Here is a 24,735-nt window from a genome sequence, read left to right as displayed (position 1 = left end):
AGCTCTAGTGCATGGCTCCGGTGCCTGGTGTAACACTGGTGCTTGGCTCCAGTGCATGGTGTAACCCTGATGCACAGCCTGATGCACAGCACAGCACAGTGTGCTGCACAGGGCGGTGCATAACCCCAACCTGTGGCACAGCACAGGGCACAGCACCACACACAGCCCCAGAGCTGAACCCTGCCTCTGTGGCCCCTCCAATGCATCAGCCCAGCCCAGCTTTGACCCACGGTGGTGCTGCAGCTGCACACAGCACAGAACACAATGCACAATGCACATTGCACAGTGCCACTCGCACCCTAGCACTCTCCCCAAGCCCCCACACCCCTCATCCACCCCCCTGCACCCAGCCCCACGCATGCACCACCCCTCGATACCCTTTCACCCCAGAGGGGCCCCAGCAGGATGTGCACACTCAGCTCTTTTCCAGCCCTGGCTATTTAAAGCTGGACAGCACTGTGAGCCCTCTCCTCCCCCTGCACTGCGAGCCCTTGGACTTTCTCCCACAGCCATGAGCTCAGGCACAGCTCCCATCTTCACCGAGGGTGAGGACTGCAAGGCTGCATGGCGGGAGGCTACAGCTGCCTACAATGCCCCCGACACCCACCTGGAGATCCTGGGGAAGCCGGTGATGGAACGCTGGGAGACCCCCTACATGCATTCACTGGCAACCGTGGCTGCTTCCAGGGGTAATGGGGACAGCGAATGGCACTGGGGGGCATTGGTAGCCCAGGGGAGGGGAATGGTGACACTTGTGCTATTGTGTCAGTGGTGACATATTCCTGAAAGGGGCTGGGGGAGGAGGAGCGGGGCTGCCACCTGCCTGCAGTGCTGGAACCGAACTGGGGGGGGTCACAGCTTTGCTACAGGCAATTGTGCATTCCTATTGCAACGGGCGGGGAGTGAGGGGGGAGGCAGGAGAATGTTGGGGGCTTGAGGGGCTTCGGAGGGGCCAAACGCCAGGGGAAGGCTTCCAGTGTTAACCCCTTGCTGCCAGGTGGCCGTGTGCTGGAGGTGGGCTTTGGCATGGCCATTGCTGCCACCAAAGTGCAGGAGTTCAACATCGAGGAGCACTGGATCGTGGAGTGCAACGACGGCGTGTTCCAGCGGCTGGAGGAGTGGGCGCGGGTGCAGCCACACAAGGTCTGTGCTGCGTTGAGCTACGTTGGGTTGTGCCATGCAGTGCTGTGCTGTGCTGTGCTGTGCCGTGCTGTGCTATGCTAGGTGTGGGGCTGAGCCCCCCCCTGTCCTGTTCCCCCTATAGGTGATGCCACTGAAGGGGCTGTGGGAGGACGTGGTGCCAACGCTGCCGGATGGGCACTTCTCTGGTAACACATTGGGGGGTGCAGGCACTGACCCCTAGGACTGGGGGAGGATGGGGGTCCAGAGGCATGGAGGGAGGGGGGAGCAAATGTAAAGGGGACAAATCAGAAGATGGCGGTGGAGGGGAACCCCGTGGTGGCAAGGGGCCTCTCTCAGATGCCCGCTGCTCTCCCTGTGCAGGAATCCTATATGACACATACCCGCTGTCTGCACAGACCTGGCACACGCACCAGTTTGCCTTCATCAAGGTAGGGCAGCAGGAGCGGGGTGGGAGGCGAGGCAGCTGATCGGTGTGGTGCCTCTGACCCCCCTCTCCAATGCAGGACCATGCCTTCCGCCTGCTGCGGCCCGGGGGGGTCCTCACCTACTGCAACCTCACCTCGTGGGGGGAGCTGCTGAAGGGCAAGTACAGCGACATAGAGAAGATGTTTGAGGTGAGCTGGGGGAGGGGGGGGCGCACTGCCACCAGCACGGACCCTCCTGCAGGCACCTGCAGGGCTGAGAGCTCAGGGGGGAGCATCACAGCTCCCTGCTCCCCGGCCCAGCAGCATCACAGATGGCTGAGACCACGGCTGGGTGATTCCCCCCCCTCACTTCTCTCTTGCAGGAGACTCAGGTGGCACAGCTGCTGGAGGCCGGCTTCAGGAGGGAGAACATCAGCACGGCGGTGATGGAGTTGGTGCCCCCCCGGGAGTGCCGCTACTACTCCTTCCCTCGGATGATCACCCCCCGCGTGGTGAAGCACTGAATAAAAAGGTCCCTGCGGCTGCAAACCCGCAGCGCAGCGTTGACCCAAAGGGGCTCACGCTGTCCTTTACTCTAAAAACAATTGTTTGGGAAATCGGGGGGGGTCCGTTTCCGTGCAGAAGCCAAACGTGCCAGGCCAGGCAGGAGGAATGGGGAAGATGGGGCAGTTTGAGGCACGTTCCTTAGATCTGGATTTCCCATGAGTTTCCAGTGAAAGTTCCCTCATATTTTTGGCTGATGCCCATTTTTAATAAGCTCTGATTCTTACGACCCTCGTGCAGTTCAATAATGCATAAATGACGTTCCCCCTCTCTACCCAGAAGGGCTAAAATCCATTAAATCAGACCGAAATACACAAAGGCTATTTCTGAGCAATTTATTTTTGCCTTTCGAAGCACGCCTGTAACTGCAGACCATATGGGTGCGCAGCACAGGGGTTCCCACAACACATCCACTGCCAGACCAATGCAATTCCTTCTGCTGTACACATCGAGGTGTGTTCCATCCCTTGTAGGAATTAAGAAACAAGCGGGCAGAGCTGAGCTCATGGACACCACGGGGTTCCTCTGGATGTGAGCTGGTCCCATAAAGAACCCCAGCACTGACAGCAGCCTGCAGCTGGGGGAGGATCCAGTGCCTGAGCTGCTTTCATTGTGAAAAGGAAAACAAATCCTGCACACCCCAGCTGCTACAGCAGAGCTGTGTGTTCTACCTGGGCCAGAGGACTTCAGGCCTCCTGCAGCAACCAACCACACTCGGCAGCTGCAACTCCTAACGAAGCCAAAGAGCAACCCAAGGTTTCATGCCTCCCTTCTCCCAGGCATTTATTTCACTCAGGATAAGAGCAGTGTATTAAAGACAGGGCAGCATCTTAACCAGGTACAGTTTTATTGGAAGGCCTGTGAGAACGGTTATCTTTGTGCGTAGAAAGCAAGTAGGTGCCGCAGGCAGTGAGGGGGAGGTCATAAATAAGAGCCTATTTCCTATACCAGATCTGAATCTTCTTCTCTCGTTTGATTTTTTTCTGAAGCTGCAAGATGCCGTACAGCAAAGCTTCAGCCGTGGGTGGGCAACCTGAGGGGGAAAGAGATGGGTGGCATCACCAACTTCATGGCAGCCCTGCTCCAACCCAGCGCCGTGGCTGCTCTCCTACCTGGCACATAGATGTCCACCGGCACGATGCGGTCGCAGCCCCTCACCACAGAGTAGGAGTAGTGGTAGTAACCCCCGCCATTGGCACAGCTGCAAAAGGTGTTTGTTAAGCACAGCTCAGGGAGACGTTAGCAGAGGCAAAGGCAAACGTTAGGCTGGCACCCGAGGGTAAGAGGTGCTTCTGCGTGTCGTGGGGACTGGGTGCTGGGGGCCGTTCAGTTTGAGCACAGAGCTGTGTGCCGCCTGTGGGACCTGGCTGGGAGCAGGCTGCACGTGTGTTCTGAGCTGGATCAGACCAAGCTCAACCACTTCCATGGCTCTTACGAAGCAGATGTGGAGGAGCCCCTTTGCACACTGCAAAACCTCTTTTTCTTTTTTTGTCACATGCACAAAGAACGTTTCTAGAACTCGTTCTGTCCCATCCATCCTCAAGTTCAGCTGCACTCAGACCCAGCGGCACCGGGTCAGTTCTGCTGTGCCAACACTGTGGCTTCAGAGCCAGAGATCCACAGATCCCATATTTGATGCTGCACAGTGGAAACATGAAGTCCAAAAGCAAACTCTGAGATTTTGAGCATAGCGAGGCCTACAGAGACAGCCACAAATAAACCAACAGAACCTTTCATCGCACAGAGCCAGCAGTTCAGAGGGACCTGACAAAATACTCTCCTAACCAAGAAGAAACGTTGATTTACTTTATTTCGTTAAATATCAAAGCCTTTTGTAAAGGGCTGAAAGGATGGAGGCTCCCTCCCCCTCAGCCACATGGTTTCTCCCACCCAGCTTAAGGTCGTTACCTTCCCATGGAGACCACATAGCGAGGCTCTGGCATCTGGTCGTAGACCTGCAGGACACAGACAGATCAGAGCGCTCTCCATCCACGCGCAGCCCCCCTCGAGGCACCCATCCATACCTTTCGCAGGGCTGGAGCCATTTTGTTTGTCAGGGTGCCAGCCACAATCATGACGTCGGCTTGGCGGGGGCTCGCTCGGAACACCACCCCGAAGCGGTCCATGTCGTAGCGGGGAGCTGCCATGTGCATCATCTCCACAGCACAGCAGGCCAGGCCGAATGTCATCGGCCACAGGGAGCTCTGCAGTGGAGAGAGAGGGGTCATAGGATCACGGAATGGCCTGGGTTGAAAAGGACCCCAATGCTCATCCAGCTCCAACCCCCTGCTGTGTGCAGGTCGCCAACCAGCAGCCCAGGCTGCCCAGAGCCACATCCAGCCTGGCCTCGAATGCCTGCAGGGATGGGGATCCACAGCCTCCTTGGGCAACCTGTAACAGTGCCTCACCACCCTCTGGGTGAAAAACTTCCTCCTAACATCCAACCTAACCCTCCCATCTCAGCTTAAAAGCATTCTCCCTCATCCTATCACTATACATCCTTGTAAACAGCCGTTCCCTTCCTGTTTATACAGGTATCAGAAAGCCATCATGAGGTCTCCCCGGAGCCTTCTCATCTCCAAACTAAACAAATCCAGTTCCCTCAGCCTTTCCTCATAGGAGAGGTGCTCCAGCCCTCTGATCATCTTCTGGACCCATTCCAAGAGCTCTGCGTCTTTCTTGTACTGAAGGTCCCAGATCTGGATGCAGTTCTGCACATGGGGCCTCATAAGAGCTGAGTACAGGGGGACAATCACCTCCCTCTCCCTGCTGGCCACTTCTCTTTTAATGCAGCCCAGGATGTAGCTGGCTCGCACTGCTGGCTCATGTCTAGGAGTTGGGGGGGGCACACTGAAAGCAGAGACGCCATGCAGGTGACTGACAGAGCAAAGTGTTTTAAGACAGCAGCAGCGACTCACCCTCCGTGCCCAGTTGATCAGGTCATCGAGTTTGGTGATGACGTATTCCCCCCTGCTTGTGGGGACGTAGGACTTTTTCGGGACAACAGCTGAGCTCTTTGGCTGCGCTTGGATGGAGCTGAGAACAAACAGGTCGCTCCCAGTTATTAAGCGCGGAATGCGTTAGCATCAAGATGTCACTTCCCAGGGAACCCACAGAGATGTTCTGCTCCTTCCCAGCAGCAGTGGGGTTTCACCCCGTGAGAGGAGCCTGGCTGGTTACCTGTCTGCATGTTGGGCTGCAGATGTCTGATGGAGCAGCTGAGCAGGAGGGGATGTCACCGTGCTGGGCCTGCAGGAATGAGAGCCACTGCCACCAAATCTCACCCGGCTCGACGATGCAGAACAAAAGCGATTCGCTCAGAGCCGGGGGGAGGGGGAATGGGACCCCCATGGAGCCCCATCTTTTACCCTTAGCCGCCCCCCTCCCCAAAACCCCCCGGCCCCGCTCACCGCCAGGCCAGCACGGCACGCCGCGGGAGGCCGAGACCTGCAAGGAGAGCACACGGAGCTCAGCGAGGAGAGCACACGGAGCTCAGCCCCGGCCAGTGTTGGGGGACGCACCCGGCCGGCGTGCAGCGCGTCCCAACCCGGAGCTGAGTCCGGAGCTTCCACCCAGGATCCCCGCCATCCCGCACCCCGGCCCGGTCCCACCCGCAGCCCCGCACGGCCTCGCCCCGCTCCCCGTCGCCCCCCGGCCCCGCTCACGGCGCAGCGCCGCCATGTCCCGCAGCCCTTCAGGGGACCTCTGGCCGCGGTGCACCGCACACAACGTTCCGGCAGCGCGCGGTCCGCTGCTTCAACGCGCCGGTGGAAAACGAGGGCGGCGCGGGAGGTTCCGCCGGGCGCCGAGCAGCGGCAGAAAGCAGACGATCGGCGGCTGTGTATCCGAGGTTCCGGTGCGGCCCCGGGCGCAGCGCCCTCTCCGAGCATATAAATATATTAAAAAAAAAAAAAAACAGGAAACAAAAACCAAGCGGCCGTCCCTGGGTGGGCTCGAACCACCAACCTTTCGGTTAACAGCCGAACGCGCTAACCGATTGCGCCACAGAGACCACGCTGCCGGCGCCGCCCCGCTTCCGCCGCTGTGGGAATGCGGGCGGGCGGGCGGGGCGCTGCGGGAACGGACGGAGCGGTGCGGGGCGCCACCGCCTCCTCCGCCCCGCGCGAACCCCCCTGCAGCCCCCCTCTCCCCCCCCAACAGCGGAGTCAGCTGACAGGAAGTGGGGGCCCGCCGCTGTCGCGCAGCCGAAATAGCTCAGTTGGGAGAGCGTTAGACTGAAGATCTAAAGGTCCCTGGTTCGATCCCGGGTTTCGGCAGAACGTTTTGGAGCCGCAGCAAAGGGCGATTCCCTTCCTCTCCCCACAACCCCATTTTATTTCTTAACGCAGCGCTCAGCTTCCAGTTTATTGACACGCACCACCTTTCGCTGTGATGCCCCAATTAAGCATTCTGCAACTGATCACCGCTGTCACACAGCTGCAGCACATTAAACTTCAGCTGGAGCCGGGCTTAAGTACAAATCAGAGAAAGAAACACGACTGACAGCGTGCCTGGAAAACATTATCTAAAGACAGGCTGCAAAATAGGGTTGCTTTTAGAAAACAGAAAAACCCAGCTTTTCCTTTTTAAGCACACACAGACCTCATTGGTTCCCCCCCCCCCCCCCATCCACAAAGAGCCAGGACTGAGTTTGCTTCATTCAGAACCAATTTTATTCCTCACACCTTTAATGACAGATAAAGGAAAAGAGCCAACCCAGTCCCAGCCTTTGGCTCCGCAACGCCAGCCTGCGTTCTTCTGAGGACAACAGAGGCTTCTTTCCCACCGAGTCCACATCAAGGGCACAGAGCAGCAGCACACACACAGCTCACAGCACTTCCAGCAGCACAGAGGTGAGAACAAGGACTGAAGGTACAACTGTGCGTGGTGGTAACGTAATGCAGCACTGTCACAGCCGCAGCTTTGGAGATGTAACAAGGCTGGGTGTAATTGGGAAAGCGTTTGCTGCCGTTCACACGCTGCCTGCAGCCATCAGCTCAGCCTGAAGCCTTTTCCTCTCCAGAATTTCTTCGTCAAACTCTTCTCTCTCCCTAAGAGCAAGGAGGAAGGCTGTTAATCCAAGCAGAACTCGAAAGTGTTCAAGCTTCTGCAGAGCTCTGCATGTTGCAGGAACTCTGTGTTTAACCATCCCAGCACTTAAATGAGACCCCTTGTCTCGCTGGGGTGGGTGCTGAACTTCCCACTGCTCCACACAGACAGTAAACCAACGAGGAAAACCCGGAGATGCTGAACATAGGAACGCACCTTTTGCTCACAGATGGTCCTTTCATGTATTTCTCTTCTGCCTTTTTGTAGTCTATATCGTCCACAGCAGAAATGGCATAAATGATAGCCTATAAAAGCATTTGGTTCATTGACACGAGCAAAAGAAAAACCTCAGTTACAAAATTAAAAGCAGGCTTGAAGTCGTGCTCATTGCCTGAGACATCTTTGGGATGAGACTCCCTTTGGAAACCTTGGATGCACCTTTGTGGAGGGAAACCCGGCAGGTGCTACAGATTTGTCCTTCAGCACACCCAGGACACTGCTTTTACAAGGAAAATAAGATTCTCTTAACAGCAAATCTGCTCCCACACCTTACCAAGGCTTTCCCAGGCAAAGCTCCTGAGGGAGCAAATTCAGGCCCAGCCCCTTGAGCTCAACTGCACTCAGGGCAGCAGATGGGCTCCAATCCACCCAGATCATTCCAGCAGTCACTGAGCTTAAGCTACGTTATCTACTTCAACATTCCCTTTATTCAGTGTTTCACGTTTACTTACTTCAGGCAAAAGGACATCTAAAATAAATTTTACTCCATCCCCAAGCAGCCGACGGAGGTCTGCAGTGTCTGTTTCATGGTACGCCACTTCCTTCAGGTAATTCACCACCAGCTCCAACTGCTCCTCATCCTCTAAATAAGTTTCCACGCAGGTTCCGTACTGCCGGGAACTCAGGAAATCCTTCATCCACCTGGACTCCTTCCTGCACTTCAGGACAGCCAGCAGGTGCTCCTCTGCTCCTTTGGTCTTCACGATGAACTCCACGATCTTTTTGTTGGCTTTGTCCCTGGCAGCCCTTGTCCTGTCAGGCAGCAGCTTCCTGCAGGGCTTCTGAGGGGAAGTTTCTAACGCAGAGTCCTCCAGATCTTCCTCTGCTACGCTGGGAAAGGTCATTTGGGCTGAGCTCTGCTGGTACTGCTTCCTGACAGGGTAACCTGCAAGAAAAGCCACCACCATTCGGACTCGGGTAAAATAAGGGGCTTTCTGGCATATGCACTTATATGCAGACCCCAAATAAGGGCTTTCTTGATGAGGAGGTTTTGATGAGGAGGGCTTTTCCTTCCCCTCTTGAAGGACGGGGAGGGACTCGCCTTGAAAACAAAATCACACTGCAGAGTGTATTGAGATGAACACGAGCTTTGAGAACAGCTTGCTCCAATGTGAAGTCGTTCACAACCAGCTCACTGATTACACTCAACTTCCTCTGTGGGATTGAAAGCCTCAGAGCACAACCAACAGCAGGTTTCAGCGAGCCCCGCCAGCCCAACCCACACTTGTACCAAATCAGAGCCAAGCTTCTCTCCTAAAAGTCCCAGCAAGAAACCTCCCTGCCAATTCACTTACTGATATCATCAGCAAAGTATTCCAAGAAGGATCCAGTAAACGAATGGCAACCTGAAAAGCCCAGAGAACAGGTTGTTATCAGTCCAGCTACGGCAACAGAGCTGGCAGCCTGAGTTTGTGACTGCAGGTCTGGCTGCCTTCAGCACACAGCACTCACCCACTCTGATCCGATAGTCAGAAATCAGCTGAATGCACCACTCAATTTCCTGGCAATAGTCTTTTTTGGCTTGGTTCTGCAAGAGAGGAGCCACACGCAGGTCTAAGTGCTGCCTGTCAAAGGAGCAGCAACAACTAATCCAAGCTCACCCCATTGTTTTATATTGTCTTGCCATTCAACTTCTGTAATTAAGCACTGGTGGCTTTGGCATGTGGAAAACAAGTGAAAACACAGTTGGAACCCTAAACAACCAGCTCCCATCCACTGCCCACGTTCTCAGCAGCACCCATAACCTGACCAAGGAGGAGTCTATTCCCATGTATAATCTAGTTTGTGCAACACAATTACGTTTAAGCAATGTATTGAGTGGAAGAGGATCTTAGGAGAGAGCAGCCAAAGTGAGAGCAGACACCCGGGCAGGGTGAGCACACACTGCAAGATGTTTTGTATGCACTGCAGCCAAGGGTTACTTGTAGCACTTACAATCAGGTCCTGCTTTTCTTCACAGTCAAAGTGCTTCAGGTTCCGAAGAGACACTGAGAAACTTGGTGACACACACAAAAAAAACAAAGTTAGGGATGGAAGGCGACCAAACCTGCAGCTGCTCCTTCACAGGGCTTTCACACCGTCCCCAAAATTCAGCCTGAGGAATTCCCTAGCACAGCTCACGGAGGAAACAGAACAGAGCCCAAAACAGAGGGATCCCACCTGATCCCAGCCCTGCCATCCCACCAACAGGAGGCTGCCCAGCACCTGAGCAGAACCCACAGCGCTCACCTCTTGTTTTTCTCGCTTGTGTTGCCCTCTATGAAGAGCACGTTTGCCTTCCTGTGCTTCCGCTTCACGTTCTTCACCTGCAGACAGAGGAAGGGCTGATGGCATCAAGCCTCACATCCTTACCAAGCAGGAGCACCTGCAGCCCTGCCACGAGCCCCACATCACAGCACCCCATGCAGCATTCTGTTATCACACCAAGGATTTATTTAATCCTCACAGAAGGCTGCAGTTGAACTCGTGATACAGGAGCTGAGGAGGAATCCTCTGCTCCAACAGAAGCAAACGCTCCCCAGCCACATTTATTTCACGTGTGCTTTATTATGTGCAGCTTTTCTATTATCCTTGGTTTCACTGCAGTTTCTGATTTAGCAGACAAGCACAACAGATCCCACACAGGACAAGAAGGGCAAGAAAGGCTCAAGAACTGTCAGTTGTTCCCCATCAGCCCCAGCAAACATCACATCCCTGTGAACAGCGAGCTGCTCTTACCACTGCTGGCCAATATGGGTATCTTTGCCACTTGCACCACACCAAAATCCCTTTGTCAATTGATTCTGGTTCTGTAAGGAAAAAAATAATGAAAGAGAAAAGTAGGAAAAGTGAATTCATGCTGCCTCATCACACAGGGAACATCCAGCGAGTTCTGCTTTGATGCTTTTACAGATCCCAACTGAAGTAGCACAACATCCTGCCCTCACACAAGGCAAGAGCTCTGAATATACAGAAATTATATTCTATATACAAGACAGAAGCTCAGAAGTCTCAAATCTCAGACCCTTGCCCAGGTTCACATTGTGTGGCAAGAAATGCTGTCCCAAACAGCCCTCCTGCAGCACCCAATGAAGGCGTTTTATCCCAAGCCTGAGCAAAGCTGGATTTGTTTGCTAGAAAGATGAGGTTTCACCATCAGGGTTTACCAGAACTTGTCAGCAAGTCAGCAGAAACAGAAACCAACAGGGCGTGCTGATGCTGCTGAGGTCTCAAGGAAATACCACCCATGCCTCACCTTGATGAGACAGAATGCTGGGAAGCTCTTCCTCCTCCTCTTCCTCCACCAGATCTGAGAGCTGACACAGCTTCTCACAGAACGCCCTCTCAGAAGACAGCCCTGAGGGCTCCAGTCCTGCAACAGCAACACAGCTGTGAGCGTGGCACAGCCCTCAGCCCAGTGTGAGAGCAGCAGCGTCACCCCGCAGCAACGTGAGCCACAGGGCACCTGTAACACCACACAGACCTCAGCCTGGGCAAACAGCCTGAACATGAGGCAAAAAAAGGGAGAGGAGCCACAGGAAAGGATGCTGCTTGCAGGATTCCGTACCCTTCCGTCCCTTTATATAACCTGAATTCCCCAGGACTTGAAAACACAGAAGGATTCAACCCAGCAGCTCAAGAACCACCTCCACAAAAACACAACTGCTACAGTGATAAGCAGCGCCTGCGCATCAGAAGGAATGCAGATTGCATTCCTAAGAGCAGCGTGCCCACCTTCCTCTTCCTCAAAGTCGGGCAGGTGGAACTCCTTTGCTCTGTCCATAACCTCAGGCGGCTCATCCTCATCCTCCTCCTCTTGCAGCTGAGAGAGAACGCCATCAGACAGCACCCTGCAGTCAGACAGCCCAGCTGAAGGCCCAGGGCTGTTTCTGCACTCCTTTCTCCTGGACGAGGACGTTCCTGCCTCGGCCTCTTGTTTTCCTTTCGCTTGCTTCACACTCCTTGCCTTTTTCCTCTCATTTACCTGTTTGGCTCCGTTTCTATTCTCGCTTCCTGTGCTCCTCTGTGAGACAGAGGCATTTTTGGAAGACGAGCGCAGTAACATCTGGGCTCTGGGCTGCAGCCTGGTGCTCACCCTGCTCCTCCCAGGCAGCGCCGTGCCAGAGCTGCAGGGTGCAGACACAGAAGCGCCCTCAGCAGGGGGCTGCCCTCGGCCTTTGGAGGAACCGTTTGGAAGCGACCCAGGCCATCCTGCACCTCTTGCTCTCCTTCCTTGCTTACATTTCTCCTCCTTTAGCTTCAGCGAGGCTTTATTACTCGTTAGGGATTTTTTCAACCATCTGGGCTTTGTTTTTTTCTCTCTTGATAACAGTGGTGATCCTGGCGCTGTGCAATTCTCGCTGTCTGAGTTTGATGTGTTGCACAGCTGCCCAGTGCTACGCTTTGAGAGTTTTGTTCCATTTTCATTTGCTCCAGGACTCTTCTCTGGAATTAAAGAGCACCTCAGGTTTTGTTTTTTCGTACCAGTCCTCAGGTTGGGGCTATTTCTCTGCTTTCTTTTCCTGTTGAGGCTCTCAGACTCCAAGTCTTCCTTAGAGAGTGGCTGACAGCTGCTTAATGGGGAAGATGAAAGAGACCTGGCACCGTTTGCCTGGGACGAGCGAGTACTTGGCCCTGCCTTCGAAGGTGGCTTTTCTCTGGTTGGTGCATCTTCTTCCAAGGAATCCAAGGCAGTTTTAAGAGCACAACGATATTTCAGTTCTTCCACAGCCTCATCTGGATTTATCTTTTCACCTGATGAGGAAGAAGAGGCAGTAAGCACAACCACCTTTGTTAGCGTACCAGAAACAGTTGCATCTACGTTACACCCTTTTCCTAAGGCAACATCGAAACCATCTGTGATTTCTGAGGCGAAGCAGCAGACAGCACAAAGTAACAACGCCATGCAGATACACACAAGTTCCCTCCCCCTTCCTTCAGGAGAAACCCAAGTGGCAACAAATGCTCTACGCTCACTTAAGCTAGAGACGATGTCCTCTATGCTCGCTTCCTCCAGGGGCACAACATCCTCCTGCTTCACACTGACCCTGAAAACACAACAGAACGAGGCTGCGAGTCACTCAGCTGATTGCATGGATGCTTTCACATTAAAGCTCACATATTTTTTTATTGCTTGCATTTAAGAGCAGAAAGAAAACGGTAACAGAGATACTTCACCTCTCTTTTAGGCTGATTATTTCAACCTCCAGAACCTCCTGTGCGTTGGTGATAGGGGGATCCTCAGCAAGCCCGGGCTTTGACAAAACCTACAGGAAAAAAAGAGGCATTTCAAGCGCTTTACGAGTGCGTGGAGGCTGCAGGACAGGCCTGACTTCACAACGACTTTCGAAAGCATTTCGTTGCCTTCTTTGCAATATATCCCCCTTTTCCCGACTCAAACGCTCCCAGGGAGGCGACAGCACCCAGCTGAGCCGTCAGCCCCGCCCCTCGCGTGGATCACAGCCCCAATTTCAGCCCTGTTCCCACACACCGGAGCTGCCATCCTCACCCTTCTCCATCCCCCAGCCTTACTTTACCTTCGCCGGCCACAGCCGCCCCCTCCAGCGGCACAGGACGCAGCCCCGGTTCGCCATGCGTTTCACACAGGGAAGGAGAAGCTCTGAGGTAAAAGGAATAAAGCATGACCAGAACTCGGGGCGCTCCGGCCGCCTCCTTCCAGCCCTTCGCGGCGTAACGCAGCACTCGAGCGGCTATCAACCGCCACCACGCGGCGCTTTAACTCCCAAACGGCGGCACCGCCGCTACCAGGACCCGGCACCGAAAGCAGCGAACGCCCACGGCCTCCGCCCGGCGGGAAGAAGGAGGAGGAGGAGGAGGAGGAGGAGGAGGAGGAGGAGGAGCCGCCCCGCTCCGCCCCTCCGCCCGCAGCAGGGACCCCGCCGCCTTCCCGCCCACCGCGCCTCCCCCTGCGCATGCGCCACCCTGCTCCTAGCAGCACTACAGCCAATCGACTCCCTGCTCCTCCTGCTTCCCGCCCTCGCTGCACGGCCAATCAGTGCGCCCGGTTTTCTGTTTGCCCCGCCCTAATGGAAAGGGCGGGAGGAACTCCCCGCCTCTCAGCTAATGAGCGTCACTTCCGCTTCCGCCGAGGTGGTGACGTCACGGGGGCGGAGCCATGTGCGCGCTGCGAGCACGTGGGCGGCCCGGGAGCTGCGACCCACGGCAGTCCCGCACCGTGGGGTTGCGGTGCCCGAAGGGCAGCACCCAGCGCTTGGTGTCGTTGGGCCTCAGCCCAGCGTGAACAGATTGACCGGTAGTCAGCCCAGTCTGAACGGATTGACCGATAGAGCCGGAGAGGAGTCGTACCGCATGGGCGCAGCCATATTGGCTTCCAGCCATTGAGACACAGCGCGCATTAGGACGTTAGATGTTTTTATTTGCTGTCTATGCTCTTTTATAAATACCTGCGATATTGAAAATGTAACCACTATACCGAAGAAATAAGTTATTAAAACACATTCTGAAAACAGCATACAGACCGAAATGGCGTGTCCCATAGGATGGACACTGCTTTCCCTACCTCCAAGTACAGATGTTTGTGGAATAATACTTTGTTGACAGAAGAGACAAACTCCCTTTTTTTTCCCTTCTTTTTCTGGCTACAATTTCCCCTGGGTTGTCTCCCTAGGATGACACTTTATTACCCATTATCTCAGTGATGCTACCAGGAGCAGTCTGAGGGCAGAGTGATGTCCCTGCTCCTGTGCTGAGCTCCCTGGCCTTCTCCTGCACAATGTTTTAAATCTGTCCTTCACGTCAGAGTGTATGAATTAATACCTGATTTAATAAATAGCAGACGTGAAGTTCAGGCCCCATTGTTGAGAATGGACACTTCCATGGGGTTTGCACATCTGCAGGATGGAGAGCAGAGCTCAGAGCAGCGCTGCATTCTGCCCCCTGTCTTCAAGCAGGGAAGGAAGAGAGGAAATAACAAAAACGAGCATCATTTCCTTTGTCCATTCTCTCATGCATCTGATCTCTCCTCTATATTGGCTTTATGAGCACCCTAAACATAAACGAGCACAATAAAGCGTGGATCAGCCCTTACTGTCATCCTTGGGATTTCTGTTTGTGCTGTAAATAAGTACAAAAGTCACTGTGTTACATTTCCCTTCCTGCATCCCTGGTTACAGCTCTGCATCTACCAACCAACCCTCTCCAGACCGTGTCTGCAATTGCAGCTCTCAGCTTAAGCAAAGCTGTAACTTTTGTCTGCAGTCCCTTCTCTCCAGCACACATAGTATGGCTTTTCCTGTCTCATTTCTTCTTCTGTATTAAAATCCACAAATGTTCATCCTGCAGCTTGGTAAAGAAATGCCTAAAAAAAATCTCATTTTCAAGAAGTTTGTCCTCGGATTTCATTAGTCTTAAAAAACCGAACAGAAATGCAGTATAAACTCCTCGTCCCCAACGAAGAAACAACAGCACCGTGTTACAAAGCCTGTCGCTGCCCCGTAGAAATAATTGCATTGTTCTTCATTAAAACACAACCAAGGCAGCCCTCCTCACCGCCAGCCCTGCCGCTCCCACACAGCACACACCGCACCGAACACCAGGACGAATGAAACCGCAGCGTCACGAAAGCACGAATCAAACAGAGCTCATCTACCACCTAAAGACACCGAGGAGCTGCAGGCAGGCGGTTTTGGGGGGGAGGTCCGACCCTCCCCTCCCCCCTTCTGCAGTGGGGCTGGTGGGTGCAATGGGGCCGGAGACCGAGCGCGCATTGCTGGCCACCCCCCCCCTCTGCAGTGATGCCTTTGAGGACTATTTACAGAACTCTGTTGTAGAGATAACGGCGATGACAACTCGCTGCCTTTGTTGGGAAGGTGAAAGAAATCCTTTTTTCTTTTTTTCTTTTTTTTTTTTTTTTTCCCTGCTGTTTGCTCCTCGTTTTTAAGCAGCCGGGACACTCGTAATAACGCCACAGCAGCCAAAGCTGTTGGGTTGTTGGAAGACAGGAGTCGCCAGCGCTGCTTCCCTGCGGGGTGGGGATGGACGCACAGCCACAGCAGCACCACGCAGGGATGCACCCCGTCCTGCCATCCCCACGGCTGCCCCAGAGCCCCCCGAGCAGCTGCTGGGAGCCGGGCACCATCAGCTCCTGCAGCTCGCCCCGTTGATGGGCATTTTGGGCACAGCAGGGAACGCCTCCAGCTCCTCGGATGCGGCGGTGGCCTCAGTGCTGCCCCGGGGGCCCCCCCGGCTCCTGGAGCAGTCGTGGTGGCCGTGGTTGCCCAAGCGGCTGGAAGCCACCACGGCTTTCATGGCAGCCTGCAGGCAGAGCGTGATGGCGTCAGTAGGAATGATGCACACACAAACCTGGTTCAACCCCCAGGCTGCCCCTGCTCGGCGTTTTGCTGCTCAGGGCAGGGATTGCTCGGCCCCAGCGAGCGCAGCCCACGGATGGGACAAGTTTTGTGCAAGAGGAGGAAAGTGGGAGGGATCCGTCAGGTTTTACCTTCAGTTTCCTCCTGGCGTTAAATTCCTGCAGCTTCTTTTGTGTGCTGTCCATGTGGGCAAACTTGGCTGCTTTTCCAGTCACCCAGGGATGCTCCAGAGCCTGGTAGACCGTCAGTCTCTTCTGGGGATCCAAGACGATCAGTTTTCTGACCTGTGGCCGATTTCAACGTGCAAAAAAAACAAAAATGGTCATTTGTTGAGTGCCCCCCGCACCCAACCCCTGTGCAATGCTCTTGGTGGACTCACAGCCTGACGTTTGCAAGGAATACAGATGCACAGGAGCAGAGAAGCATTTGACACCGCTCCATTTGGCTCTATTTGACTCTTGGCTCTGTCATTCTTACACCCGATCCACTCGCCTCACACAGCCTCAAGCTCTGCCCTGAAGCTCAGTGACTCACCAGGTCCTTGGCATTGAGGGAAACCTCGTCCCACCACGGGGACACGAACTCGTAGTCGCAGGTGAGGATGCGGCTGTACATGTATTGGTCCCCACGTGGGTCAAAGAAGGGCTCAAACCCGCAGAGCCTGGAAGGAGCAGAGGATCCCCAGTGCCCCCAGGCCCCACGCAGGGACACGGCACAGCCAGGGGCTCAGAGCCCATATGCAATACTCACAGGATGTAGGTGATGACACCCACCGACCACATGTCCACCTCAGGGCCGTAGGGGCAGCCGTGCAGGATTTCAGGGGCTGGAAGCAGAGATGGGGGTTAAAATTCAGGAGGAAAACCCTTTGTGGGCACCTCCTGCGTGCAGAGCTCAGCACGGAGCTGATTTGTGTTGGGGACTGATGACAAACAGGATTCGTGCATCACAGACTTTTGCCACCTGTCCCCATCTCCTTCCAGCCCCCAGTTCTGGGCTCTTTGTGGGGCAGACTGCAGAGGACTTGCCAGGCAGGAGGTCCCCTTTCCCCCCCCCCATGTTCCTCTGCCCCACACCCCCACTGCTCACCGCAGTACCCCGGTGTCCCACAGACGGTTTTCATGGTGTCCTGCTCATCCACGATCTTGGAGAGCCCGAAGTCACCTTGGGGACACACAGGGAAGGGTCAGACTGATGGGTGCCCACCAGGCTGGGAAGCCCCGGGGTGCAGCCCCTCTGCTCAGCACCCACCGATCTTCAGGGGAGCGTCGGGGGACAGGTCTGCATACAGCAGGTTCTCCGGCTTCAGGTCCCGGTGCACCACTCCATTCTCATGCAAATACTGCGGAGAGAGACGGCGGGGATGGGGGGAGGAAGGAAAGGCTTTAGCAGGGCAGCAGAGGAAGGACGTTTCCCATTCAGAGTTTCCATTTTTAAAACCTATCTGTTGCCATGGAAACCCCATTTCCAGGTTGCGTGGCAGTGACCTTCCCCAGACAGCACGGCTCTGGGCCTGCAGCGATGCTCCCAGACCCACAGCGATGCTCCCAGACCCACAGCGATGCCCCCAAACCACAATGGGGACACGGAGACGTTACCAACACAGCCTCCAGGATCTGCTTGACCACGTGGGCCGCATCCCGCTCACTGTAGAAGCCCCTCTCCACGATCCTGTGGGTGCACAGCAGTCATCCCCCATCCCCAACCCCATAGGGGTGTCCTTCAGCCCCATTCCATCCTCACCCTCCCCTGGGGCTGCGTGCCCTACCTGTCAAAGAGCTCTCCTCCCGTCACCAATTCCAGCATCAGAGCAATCTCCGAGGGTGTCTCGAAGATCTCCTTCAGTTTGATCTGAAAGGGATGAGAATGGGTGGCAGCAGATGGGGTTGTGCCATTGGGATGGGGCTGTGCCATTGGGATTTGCCATTGGGGTCAAGGCTGTGCCATTGGGATTGGGGTTTGCCATTGGGGTTAAGGCTGTGCCATTAGGTTGGGGCTGTGCTGGTGGGACAGGGCTGTGCCTTTGGGGTTAAGGCTCTGCCATTGGGGTTAAGGCTGTGCCATTGGGATTGGGGCTGTGCTATTGGGACAGGGCTGTGCCATTGGGGTTTGCCATTGGGGTTAAGGCTGTGCCATTGGGGTTGGGGCTGTGCCATTGGGATTGGGATTTGCCACTGGGGTTAGGGCTGTGCTATTGGGGTTAAGGCTGTGCCATTGGGATTGGGGTTTGCCACTGGGACATGGCTGTGCCATTGGGACGGGGCTGTGCTGGTGCCATAGGACCCTGCTCACTCCCACCACGTAACTTCCAGGTATGGCAGCACTGGCACAGACACCCCCCACACATCCCCTCCTCTCCTGTTTGTCTCAGCCCAGATCTGGAACTGCCTCGCTCACTTAATCATGCTTTAAGGGGGAGGCAGGGGCTGCTCCTCCTCTGGACTTCAGCCCTATCGACTCGTAGAGCTGGGGACACGCATTGATTTCACAGCCCAGCTGCGATGCCACCTCCGGAGCTGTGACACCCGGGGCCCCCATGAGCAGCACCCACAGGGGAGCAGCGCCAGCAGTGCTTTGCATGGAAGGAGCGTGAAACAATCTCCATTTTCCTTATCATTTTCCCTTCAGACGCCATGCGAGGTCTGCACAAACGCTTTGTGCCCGCGCGGCGAATCTGGAATTAACAGATTCTCTCTTAAAAAGAAGTAAAAAATGCAATATATATTTTTTCTAATTTTTTTTTTTTTTTTTTAGACAGAAAACAGAGCATTTCACGCTTCTTAAGACTTTTGTGACACTGCGGATTTCATGGGGCTTTAATCATTACCTTCGCAGGCCGGGTGACGAGCCGTGATACCCCGCAGGGCCGGCGGCAGCTGACTGCATTATAATAATACACAGAAGCACTATAATTTTCCTATTAACTTCAAAAGTTTACAATCCTATTATCATCCACCGTCGAGGTTGGTGCTGAATGCTAGCAAACGGACCGAAGGCGCTGTCGTATAGAAGGAGATGCAGCAGCTGCCAGCTCGGGGCTCCCTATGGAAACTCTTAGCACCGAGGCACCCATGGGTGCTCCCCGTGTGCCCAAAGGGTGTGGGAGAGCACAAAGCAAAGCTGATGGCGTTTCTATTGATGTATGAAACGTGGTCCCCTCCTGTGCTGCGTTGGGATGGAGGAGCTGCTACCCCCAGTGCTGGGTGCAGGGAGCACGGAGCCCCTCGCCCTCTCCTGGCCTCTTATCTCCCCTCGCAGCATTCCTCGCTGATGGGCAATTGGCTTCGGTGCTCATTTCATCTCCTCGGTGGAAATTGCTCACCGAATGGAAAGCTGAGGGCGATGGGGAGCGGGGTGGGGGGTGGGGAGCAGCTATGGAGGGGGTGAGCCCCCATTGTGCCCTGATGGGAAAGGAGGGGACGGCGCTGAGCGGGGCTGCGCTGTGCCATAGGGCACCAAGGGGGCCGGGTGATGGGGTGACGGGGTGATGGCTTCACCCAGCGCCATGCTGGGATGGGGGCACTGCGGCCTCCTACTCACAATGTTGGGGTGTGAGAGGCGCAGCAGGACCCCGATCTCCGTCCTCACGATCTTTTTGTCGATCTGGAAGGCAGAACCAGCTGACATCCATCACCACCACTGCTGGTTCCACTGCACAGCCCCCCACGGCCTTTCCCACTGCAGAGGCAGGATCTGCCCCAGAATTTGAGCCCGTTGTGCTCCCCCCCCCCAGCCCTGCACTGCAGGGCATCTCCATCCCCATCCCCACGTCCCCACGTCCCCATTCCAATGCCCTTCACGATCCCAGACCCGCAGTGCCACCAACACTCACTGTCTTCTTCAGGATCTTGGCAGCATATGGGGTACGTGTGCCCTTCTCCTCACAGCTGTACACCACGGAGGTGGCTCCCCTGCAGGATGGAGGCAGGATTGGAGGCAGGATGGAGGCAGGGGGTCCCACTCCCCCTCCCCACCTCACAAAGCCTCCACCAGCACCGAGCTGCTTCACCCCGCATCAGTTCCAGCTTTCCCCACTAAAGCCATTGTAATTAAAACTGAATCCTAAAGGCGGTTTAAAGCCATAAGCGGCTTTCAGGGCAGGATGCAGCCCCCCCCCCCGGTTCCCAGCTCCAGGATGAGCTCAGTGGAACCGTGGATGCCTCAGGACCCCCCCCCCCCCCAAATCACACAACAAAACCTGCCATAGTGCAGAACTGCTCTGCCTTACAAAGGAAGGACTGCTCCCATCAGCCTGCACCGTGCTGCTCAGCTGCCCATCACTTTCAGATCTTGTTAATAATGTTTTCTAACCACTGGACGGTGAAATCAACCCATTTCTTCAGGCCATTATGGGGCTAGTTTGCAATTTCATCTTCGCTGCCCGGCTCCTCGGAGCAGATTAATTCTCACCCCCTGAGTAATCGACCGCACTTTATTGCTCTTTGGCTTTGACACCTTCTGGGACAAGTTCAGGTTCTGGCTCGAGGCACACGCCATCCCCCCATCCTCAGTCAGCACCAAGCCTCCGAAGGTCAAAGCCCAAAGAACCCCTTTTTTGCACCGAAATCTCCCTCAAGAACACAACGACCCATTGCTGCCCATTGCTGCCCACAGGTGACCCTGTGCCGCAGCTCCCGGGGGGCCCTCCTGAAATCCACCTCTCCGCTTTTAAAAATGGAGAGAGGATTTTGCAACTCATCTGCTGAGCTGGAGAATTGCATTCCCATGGCAACGGCAGAGCTGGGTACTGCGGGTGGACGGCGAGGGGTTGGGGATGGCACAGGGTTGGGGATGGCACAGGGTTGGGGATGGCACAGGGTTGGGGATGGCACAGGGTTGGGGACGTCATTGGGCTCAGCCTGCAGCACCCACAGAGCTGGGCAGCCCCACACTTTGAGCATTTCCGAAGCATTTTCTGCCTTTTGCTCAGCATTTCCCATCACATCCTGTGCTCAGGAAGAGCTGCAGACAGCTTTGCTTTGAACCCAAGGCACCACCGCTGCTGCTGTGCCCCATGGCCGTGCCGCTGGCCCCATTTCCCAGCTGCCGTGTCCCCTCTCCCTGCACCACGCTCACCCTCCCGTCACTCGACATCCCCTTTCAGCACCGCATTGTGCACAGATGATTTGCAGCCCACTCCTCGAGGGATCATTTGAAGCCCACCGGCCCCCTCAGCCCCACTCCTCCAACGCAGCTCCATGCACCCGCTGCCATTGCTGCGTTCCCAATCACAGCAGCAGCTGGACCCTGCCGCCAGCAGCTCCACCTGGCCGCTGCTTAAGGCCTGGAGTAAATACTGCAATCAACCTTGACAGCCACGGCAGATAATTGCATTTGCTTTACAGATGAACTGGAAAATGTCGAACAATGGGATTTGCCAGGAGCCTGAGTTCGCTGTGGGTGCAACGCAGCCCAGAGCCCGGATGGGATGCGTCTGGACGGAGGGTCGGGGGCAGGGTCTGTCCCCCCACCACGTGTCCATCTGTGCAGGCAGCACGCTCATCCCCAAGCTGCTGTTTGTGGCCCCACGCGTTCCTCTGTTGATGGAAACCCTGTGGGGGCTCTCAGATGGATGCAGGTTGCTCCACCAGCTCCCCTCTGCTGGGGGTCTCATCAGCCCTGGCTACACCTCCAGCTCAAAGCAAAGGATGGGAAGCTCTGGCTTTACTCGATGTGCAGCAGCTCCCCGGCTCCATGGCTGCAAGGCTGTCTGCAAGGACCCTGGCCCCATCCCAGAGCAGGCAAGCATCCTACGACAGCATGAGAGCTGCTGGGTGACAGCACTGCATGGGGCACTGGGTGGGATGTGCCTAGAAATGCCCATGCCGTGCCCCCTCTTGCAGCCTGGCCCATGCATCACACCTGGCACCATCCTGTGCCTTGGCAAAGCCCACATCTCAGGTGGCCAAAGAGCCCAGGAACCTCCATGGGGGTTTGCTGTTTGTGCCCCCACCAGTTGCTGAGCCCCTGGTGGTGGGGAAAGCCCTGGAGCTGGCTGTGGGTGTGGGGATACAGCTGGGACTTCTGTGGGGCCTCCTACCCTAAGTGGGACAAATCCTGGGAACAATCCCCTGCGGGGATGGGATTTATCCTCAATTGTGCTCCTTTGCTGGGGCTCCTCATAGGAGCCCCAGGTTCATCCTCCACTTGCCCACAAGCCAAAAGTCAGAGACCACCAACCCAGTCTCCACCAAAGGGATGAGAAGCGTAGAGCACATGAGGAACCTGAACCACGTCCTGCAAGACTTCAGTGAGTGCTCCCAAAACCACAGCAGCAGCACTGTGATCAACCAAAGCCCAGCTCACACCTGAGGATGGGATCCCCCTGCCCCTCTCCATCCCTCCATCCCTCCATCCCTCCATCCCTCCATCCATCCATCCATCCATCCATCCATCCATCCATCCATCCATCCATCCCTTCCCCTGCACCCTTCCTGCACCCAGCCCTCTGCACGCAGCCATTGAGCACGATGCTCCCACGCAGGGAATCCTCCTGCTGCCCTCCAACCCCCCCCCCCTTCAGGCAGTACCGTCCCAGTTCAGGGCCCACGACGTAGAAATCCTCCAGGGCAGCCTCACGGTGGGATCCATCGATCCAATACTCGCCGTCCGTCTTGGAGGAAGGCATGGTGCCGGGGGGAGGGAAGGGGGGAGGAGTCTCCCACCAGCTGCCAGGCAGAGCAGAGCCCAGCATCGCCACGGCCCCCCCAGCATCACCACGGCCCCCCCATTGCATGGCAGTGCACAGATGGCAGCAGGTTCTCCTTGGGATTACGGAGCGGGATGGATCCGCAGCCACAAATCCCCTTCCCACCAGACACGTACGCTGCCTTTTTGGAGATCATACCCCCAACCCCCCCCTCGCCCACCCCCGCACCCCACTTCTCAGCTTCCCGGGGCTCTTTTGGCAGCGGGTGCCCCGGCTGTGCTCTGGTTGTGCCCCACAGATGGGTGCTATGGGGTACCGTACCCCCAATTCCCGCATTCAACCCCAAACATCGCCAGCCCCGCAGCGCTTCCCCTCCCCACATATCAGCGCAGCCCCACGGCCGACACGTACCGTTAGCTGCTGCGTGGCTGCACGGCGGAGCCGAATCCCCCCCGGCTCTCCCTCATCCCCGGCGCAGGGCGGATGCGGGCACGGTGGGCGCTGCGTGCGGGGCTGGGCGGCCCCCCTTCCCCCACGCCCGGCTGCCGCCCTCCTGGGTACGGTAAGGATTTTCGGCCCTGGGGTGGGGATATGAAAGGATGCAGTGATGGAGGGATGCGGGAACACCGAGACGTAGGGAATAGGGATGTCCGTGCGTGGGGCTGCGGACCCGCAGAGACACCGGTGCGGGGGTAGGGGAAGGTGGAGACGCGGGGCTGCGGCGCTCGGGGGCCCTCCCCGGCCGCACCCCCACCCGGCACCGCTCCCGCCCGGCTCGGCCGTGCCACCCCCCGGTGGCCGCCGTCACTGCACCGCTCCCGTCCGCCCCGCACCCTGCAGGGACGCCCCCACCCCACGCCGCGGCTTCTCCATCACTCCTTTGCCTTCCCCCCCCCCCCCCCCCCCGCCACTCTTATGCCATTACCGAGGTCAGAATCCCATCCCGCACTCGCAGCGCTCCCGGTGATGCTCCGTTGGATCAGAGATCCGCCCGGAGCGCAGTGGAGATGGGGGAAGCCGTGCCGGAGGGCGGACCCCCGGGGCGCTGCAGCGGATCTCGGTTCCCTCCCCGAAGGAGCGGCGCTGCCCGGTGCGGCCGCACGGTGCCGCCGTCCGCCACGGGATGGGAGCGGAGGGGGCGGCGGGGAGAGGAGGGCCGGGGGTGAGGGGATGGGAACGGAGAAGGCATGGGAACGGGGGAGCGTTTGGGCGAGGTGGGGCCGGGCACGGAGCGCGCTCAGAAATGGGGATAGGGGCTGGAATTGGGTAGGAAAGGGGAAAGTGTCGGGGATGGGGCCGGGACCCCCAGGCAGGGCACCCCTAGGAAGGAGGGATTTGCGTTGCCCACCGCGGGGGGAGCCGAGCAGAGAGCTTGAAGTGTGCGAACCCGGGAAGGGACCGCAGGGCTGAGCACAAGGCTGCACCAACAGCACTGCACGGAGCAGCAGCACCGGCACCCAACGCACAGCGGGGATCCCAGCAGCTCCCCTTTGCACCCTTTCCTTGTCAGCACCAGGCTGCGATCCCCGCAGGTGCAGGTTGTGTGTTTTACCATTGCATACAGAAACACAGAGCGTCGTGGGGTTGGAGGAGTCCTGGGGATGATGCTCAGCCCTGACACAGGCAGCGCTCCAGGAAAGGCCCCACCAGCATGAGAAGCTCTCCTTGCGTTGGGCTCCGCAGGCGTTTATCAGAGTATTTCATCACATCTGAGGGAGGCGAACCCAGCCCTGCCTGATCCCAACTCATTGCAACTCAGGGATGTTCTTACAGGGAGAGACCTCAGCCCATAAAATGACTCAGCCATTCCTCCCCATCCCGCCCTTGCTCTTCTGGTGCATCATTAATATTTACCACTTCACCTAGAACCAACACAAGCCCTCATTTACCCACCCCAAAAAGAGCAGTGGGCTGCATCTGCGGAGCGGAGGCAGCTCCTTCCCCTTATCAACTCACTGCTATGAATTGAGGGCACTGCGCTCTGCCCACCCCCTCCACGTCCCCCCATTTGGCCCATGGATGCTGGGCAGCCCCCCAGGATGGGGCTGAGGCTGGCAGCCTCCCAGGTCCCCCCATCAGCAGCAGAGGAAAGGCCTTCAGGGCCCAGCAGTGCAGAGGTGGGGCTGCAGGAGACCTTCAGCCTTTTGTCTCCAGCGAAGGAATTAATTATTTTGCTCTCTCATTACGCTGGAGTGAAACCCCATTTATAAATATAGGCATCCGAAATGGTGGTTTGTTTTCTTTTTTCCACACCTTGGGAAACCTTTCTCTCCCCTTCTCACCCTCACTTCTGTCTCGTCTCACCTCCATCCATGTT

At 56.4% G+C, this 24,735-nt stretch overlaps 4 protein-coding genes and 2 non-coding genes across 7 annotated transcripts; 2 read left to right on the top strand and 4 right to left on the bottom strand.

Moving 5' to 3' along the window:
• The first annotated feature begins 405 nt into the window (after positions 1-405).
• On the top strand, positions 406-2,429 carry GAMT (guanidinoacetate N-methyltransferase). The gene is made up of 6 exons (XM_052699869.1): positions 406-689; positions 998-1,143; positions 1,265-1,328; positions 1,504-1,571; positions 1,647-1,757; positions 1,931-2,429. The coding sequence occupies exons 1-6, from the start codon at positions 512-514 to the stop codon at positions 2,069-2,071; spliced, it is 708 nt and encodes a 235-aa protein (XP_052555829.1). The 5' UTR covers positions 406-511; the 3' UTR covers positions 2,072-2,429.
• A 514-nt stretch (positions 2,430-2,943) lies between these two features.
• NDUFS7 (NADH:ubiquinone oxidoreductase core subunit S7) lies at positions 2,944-5,877 on the bottom strand. Its single transcript, XM_052699874.1, has 8 exons — positions 5,777-5,877; positions 5,522-5,558; positions 5,292-5,360; positions 5,030-5,147; positions 4,136-4,315; positions 4,020-4,066; positions 3,224-3,312; positions 2,944-3,144 (listed from the first exon to the last, which is right to left on the bottom strand). The coding sequence occupies exons 1-8, from the start codon at positions 5,790-5,792 to the stop codon at positions 3,047-3,049; spliced, it is 654 nt and encodes a 217-aa protein (XP_052555834.1). The 5' UTR covers positions 5,793-5,877; the 3' UTR covers positions 2,944-3,046.
• A 172-nt stretch (positions 5,878-6,049) lies between these two features.
• Positions 6,050-6,123, bottom strand: TRNAN-GUU (transfer RNA asparagine (anticodon GUU)). Its single transcript has one exon. It is a non-coding gene; the product is annotated as a tRNA-Asn (tRNA).
• A 192-nt stretch (positions 6,124-6,315) lies between these two features.
• Positions 6,316-6,388, top strand: TRNAF-GAA (transfer RNA phenylalanine (anticodon GAA)). Its single transcript has one exon. It is a non-coding gene; the product is annotated as a tRNA-Phe (tRNA).
• A 373-nt stretch (positions 6,389-6,761) lies between these two features.
• Positions 6,762-13,261, bottom strand: PWWP3A (PWWP domain containing 3A, DNA repair factor). Its single transcript, XM_052699849.1, has 13 exons — positions 12,956-13,261; positions 12,597-12,685; positions 12,396-12,466; positions 11,154-12,173; positions 10,675-10,791; positions 10,158-10,228; positions 9,669-9,745; positions 9,375-9,435; positions 8,892-8,967; positions 8,735-8,785; positions 7,892-8,325; positions 7,377-7,465; positions 6,762-7,162 (listed from the first exon to the last, which is right to left on the bottom strand). The coding sequence occupies exons 1-13, from the start codon at positions 13,010-13,012 to the stop codon at positions 7,084-7,086; spliced, it is 2,292 nt and encodes a 763-aa protein (XP_052555809.1). The 5' UTR covers positions 13,013-13,261; the 3' UTR covers positions 6,762-7,083.
• A 2,039-nt stretch (positions 13,262-15,300) lies between these two features.
• LOC128088935 (calcium/calmodulin-dependent protein kinase type IV-like) lies at positions 15,301-23,470 on the bottom strand. Of its 2 annotated transcripts, XM_052699861.1 has the most exons (13): positions 23,344-23,470; positions 22,830-22,996; positions 22,300-22,437; positions 19,602-19,680; positions 19,310-19,372; positions 17,538-17,620; positions 17,368-17,440; positions 17,021-17,111; positions 16,859-16,933; positions 16,520-16,595; positions 16,304-16,430; positions 15,901-16,053; positions 15,301-15,713 (listed from the first exon to the last, which is right to left on the bottom strand). In XM_052699861.1, the coding sequence occupies exons 3-13, from the start codon at positions 22,395-22,397 to the stop codon at positions 15,537-15,539; spliced, it is 1,095 nt and encodes a 364-aa protein (XP_052555821.1). In that variant the 5' UTR covers positions 22,398-22,437; positions 22,830-22,996; positions 23,344-23,470; the 3' UTR covers positions 15,301-15,536. The 2 variants fall into 2 exon arrangements, with proteins under 2 accessions (XP_052555821.1, XP_052555820.1); XM_052699860.1 differs by lacking the exon at positions 23,344-23,470 and having other exon boundaries at positions 22,830-23,167.
• Positions 23,471-24,735: the final 1,265 nt, after the last annotated feature.

Source organism: Tympanuchus pallidicinctus, unplaced genomic scaffold, assembly GCF_026119805.1.
Source record: "Tympanuchus pallidicinctus isolate F22 unplaced genomic scaffold, pur_lepc_1.0 scaffold38, whole genome shotgun sequence".
Taxonomy (NCBI): Eukaryota; Metazoa; Chordata; class Aves; order Galliformes; family Phasianidae; genus Tympanuchus; species Tympanuchus pallidicinctus.
This window is presented reverse-complemented; position numbering and strand designations above follow the sequence as displayed.

Excerpts from the sequence above, each read along its gene's own strand:
- GAMT (XM_052699869.1), top strand. The coding sequence starts at position 512 with ATGAGCTCAGGCACAGCTCCCATCTTCACCGAGGGTGAGGACTGCAAG. Across the intron at positions 690-997 it reads AACCGTGGCTGCTTCCAGGG|GTGGCCGTGTGCTGGAGGTG; the intron begins GTAATGGGGACA and ends CCTTGCTGCCAG. Across the intron at positions 1,144-1,264 it reads CGCGGGTGCAGCCACACAAG|GTGATGCCACTGAAGGGGCT; the intron begins GTCTGTGCTGCG and ends TTCCCCCTATAG.
- NDUFS7 (XM_052699874.1), bottom strand. Across the intron at positions 4,316-5,029 it reads TGATCAACTGGGCACGGAGG|AGCTCCCTGTGGCCGATGAC; the intron begins GTGAGTCGCTGC and ends TCTCCACTGCAG. Across the intron at positions 3,145-3,223 it reads GGTGGACATCTATGTGCCAG|GTTGCCCACCCACGGCTGAA; the intron begins GTAGGAGAGCAG and ends TTTCCCCCTCAG.
- PWWP3A (XM_052699849.1), bottom strand. The coding sequence starts at position 13,012 with ATGGCGAACCGGGGCTGCGTCCTGTGCCGCTGGAGGGGGCGGCTGTGG. Across the intron at positions 12,686-12,955 it reads GGCGGCTGTGGCCGGCGAAG|GTTTTGTCAAAGCCCGGGCT; the intron begins GTAAAGTAAGGC and ends TTTTTCCTGTAG. Across the intron at positions 12,467-12,596 it reads ATAATCAGCCTAAAAGAGAG|GGTCAGTGTGAAGCAGGAGG; the intron begins GTGAAGTATCTC and ends TTGTGTTTTCAG.
- LOC128088935 (XM_052699861.1), bottom strand. The coding sequence starts at position 22,397 with ATGCCTTCCTCCAAGACGGACGGCGAGTATTGGATCGATGGATCCCAC. Across the intron at positions 17,441-17,537 it reads GGAGGAGAGCTCTTTGACAG|GATCGTGGAGAGGGGCTTCT; the intron begins GTAGGGCACGCA and ends GTGCACCCACAG. Across the intron at positions 16,054-16,303 it reads CCCTCAATGCCAAGGACCTG|GTCAGAAAACTGATCGTCTT; the intron begins GTGAGTCACTGA and ends AATCGGCCACAG.